We start from the raw sequence: 3,433 nt of genomic DNA, 5'->3' as shown, positions 1-3,433 counted from the left end.
GACTTCTGAATTTGAAGGACTCTTTCCACAGCGGGCCCAGCTCTAAGGAGAGCAGAGCTACACACAGGAAGGCTTCGGTGTATTACAGATGAGCGGTTGACTGAGTAGAGCAGAAATTTTGTGTACCAAAGTATGAAAAGTGGCTAGAAAGGACATTAGTACTAGATTAGAGGGCCTCCCACAAGAATTTAAATTTATTTGGTAGGAAATGGGGAGCATTTCAAAGTTTTAACTTAGTGGCGTGACATGACCAAAATGCCAGTTTAAAGAGGTGCCCGCCCAGGCTGGTGTGGCTCGGTTGGTGGAGCATTGTCCCACTCACAGTTGGATACCTGGTTGGGGCACATATGGGAGGCAACTGATCAATGTCTCTCTCTCTCACCATCTCCCCCTCTCTCCCTCTACCTTTCCCATCCCTTCTCTCTAAAATAAATAAAACATTTTTTAATTATAAAGAGATGATTCCAATAATTGTATGTAGAATGGATTGATAAGAGAATAGATTGAAAAAAAGACAGGTTAGGGGTCCATTCTATAAGCATGCGATATAAGGGATCTGGATCTGAGGATGGAAGGGGTATGTTCATTCTTTTGTTGGTTCAGTTATGCACTCAACATAAATTCTTGCCCTTATAAAGTCCATATTCTAGTAGGGGAAAGACAAAATAAAAAAGATAAGTGAGAACATACATGGTGTTGGACATGGATGAGTGCTGTAGAGAAAAAGTAGGGCAGAAAGGGCATTGGGACAGCTAAGCCAAGACCTGGAGCGTGGGGAGGGGAGCCATGCTAATTCTGGGGAAAGACAATTCCAGTATGAAGGGAAAGCAGCTGCGCTTAGGAGAGTGTTTGAGGAATGACAGGGTGGACCATAGTTGGTACTAAGTGAGCAGGAAGGAGAATAGCTGTCTGTGAGCAGGTGGGGCAGCCAGATTAGGCAGAGCCTTGAGAGGGTGAGAAACAAAGACCCAGTAAGTTTGAAAGCAGTCTGTGGGTGGGGACAGGACAGGAAACCACACACACGCGCACACACCCTTGAGGTTTTGAACCTGGCTAGAGACATGTTGAATTTGAGATGAGCTATTGAAGCAAGAATTGACCAGCAGGTAGTTAGAAATCTAAGGGAAAAATGGAAGTGGAAGGGAGAGGTTGAGGCATGCTGTGGCCAAGAATGACTGCAAGGGGAGGGATGACAGGTTTGAGTGGCATCTCAGTGAGGGATTAGGGTTGACTTTGTGGTGGTGTCAATATAGAAAAATAGGTTTTTAAAGTTAGAAATGGTATTTGTGTAGACAGTTTTCACAAGTATTTCTAGAATTAAGAAAAAATACATAAGTCCTTGGCTTGTTTTTTATCTCCGTCTCCCTCGTCTCCCTACATTTGAGCTTTTCAGAGCCTGGGACAGCTGTGCTTTTGTTAGATGTAATAACGCGAGTGTGGCGTGGAGTGAGGTCTGTGCCTATATTACTGTTCTTGCTATTGTCAGTAGGTTAATAAGAGGAGATGCTTAGCTGTATTAAGAAGGTCCTTTTTCAACACTTTTCTTTCCAGAATATGAATAGCAGCCCATTAGCAGGTCCAGAGTGTGAGCACCCCAAAATCAAACCTTCCGCATCGGCCAATGCCATTTATTCCCTGGCTGCCAGGTGAGTCTGAAAGCTGCATTTCACACCGTGGAGTTGTCCTGCTAAAGAATTTACCTACAGAAAAGTAAACTCAGAGGAAAGTAAAAATGGGTCTGCATTTGCACATATAAAAATCGCCCTGTTTATGTTTGAACTGTTTCCTCCCATTCTTTTCTGTGTAAATGTACAGAGATCAGTCCTGCTGGGTGGGGTTCATCAATTTTACTACATTTTCTCAAAGAAGCAATTTTGGTTTTTGTTGATTTTAAAAAACTTAATTTCTTGATTCTTATTTTTAATTTTAATTCTTGGGTACCTGCTTTTTTGTGGTAAAATACACATGACATTAAATTTTTCATCTGACCTATTTATTAGTATACAGTTTAGTTTTATTAATTAAATACTTCACATTGTACAACAATCTCCACCATCTCCATAATTCTTTTCAGTTTGTTTAACTCTATACCTGTTAACAATAAATCCTCACTTCCCCTCTGCCAGCCCCTGACAGCCACCGTTATACTTTTTGTCTTTATGATTTTGATTATTCTAAATACCTCATGTAAGTAGAATTATACAGTATCTGGCTTTTTGTGACTGGCTTATTTCACACAGCAGAATGTCCTCAAGGTTCGTCATATTGTAGCCTATTGAAGAACACTCCCTGTTAAAGGCTGAATGCTCTGCTATTGCATGTCTGTGTGACATTTTGCTTATCCATTCATTAGTCAATGGACACTTGGACTCTTCTTGTTTTAGCTATTGCAAATGACGCTACTGTGAATATGGGTGAGCAATTATCTCTAAGACCCTACTTTCAGTTATTTTGGGTGTATACCCAGAATTTGAATTGCTGGATCATATGGTAATTCTATTTTTAATTTTTTGAGGCACCTTCATACTGTTTTTCACAGCTGCTGTACTATTTTACATCCCCAACCATGATGCACAAAGTTTCCAATTTCTCCAAAATTTTACCAACACTTGTTATTTTCTGTTTTTTATTTTTATTTCTTTTTTTTTTTATTGATTTCAGAGAGTAAGGGAGAGGGAGAGAGAGATAGAAATATCAATGATGAGAGGGAATCACTGATCGGCTGCCTCCTGCATGTCCCCCACTGGGGTTCGAGCCTACAACCCAGGCATGTGCCCTTAACCAGAATCGAACCTGGGACCCTTCAGTCCACAGGCTCATGCTCTATCCACTGAGACAAATCAGCTAGGGCTATTTTTATTTTTTTATAGCAGCCATCCTAATGGGTGTGAGGTGGTATTGCATGGTAATTTTGTTTTGCATTTCCCTGATGATTAATGATATTAAGCATCTTTTCATGTGCTTATTGGTCATTCATATATCTTCTTTAAAGAAGTTTCTATTGAAGGCCATTGCCCATTTTTAAACAAATCTTTATTGTTAAGGGTATTACAGATAACCCCTTTTTTTCCCTGTTTCCCCCCTCCACCTGGTTCCTGCCCCACCCCAGAACTTCACCCTATTATCTGTGTCCATAGGTAATACATATCTATAATAATAAAAATGTAATATGCTAATTAGACTGGATAGCCAAACAAACTTCCAGACATCCTCTGGACGAAGCTGGGGTATGAGAGCTGAGGCAAGCCGCCGCAGCTGTGAGGGCCAAGCCCCTTGCATCGGGCCTCTGGTATGCATATAAAACCTTTGGTTAATCTCTTCCCACCCACCTCCCCTTCTCTGTGAGATTCGTCAGTCTGCTCCATGTTTTCATGCCTCTGATTCTATTTTATTCAGTTTATTTTATACATTAGATTCCTTGTTCATTTATGTT

General features: G+C 40.7%; 1 protein-coding gene across 1 annotated transcript in view; it reads left to right on the top strand.

Moving 5' to 3' along the window:
• The window catches only part of CBL (Cbl proto-oncogene, E3 ubiquitin protein ligase), a 90,060-nt gene that overhangs the window by 70,761 nt on the left and 15,866 nt on the right, over positions 1-3,433 (top strand). Inside the window, exon 10 of the mRNA XM_015560630.1 lies at positions 1,552-1,646. Coding sequence (XP_015416116.1) covers positions 1,552-1,646 — 95 coding nt within the window. The remainder of the gene's footprint in view (positions 1-1,551; positions 1,647-3,433) is intronic.

The sequence above is a fragment of the Myotis davidii genome, unplaced genomic scaffold (genome assembly GCF_000327345.1).
Source record: "Myotis davidii unplaced genomic scaffold, ASM32734v1 scaffold355, whole genome shotgun sequence".
NCBI lineage: Eukaryota > Metazoa > Chordata > Mammalia > Chiroptera > Vespertilionidae > Myotis > Myotis davidii.
This window is presented reverse-complemented; position numbering and strand designations above follow the sequence as displayed.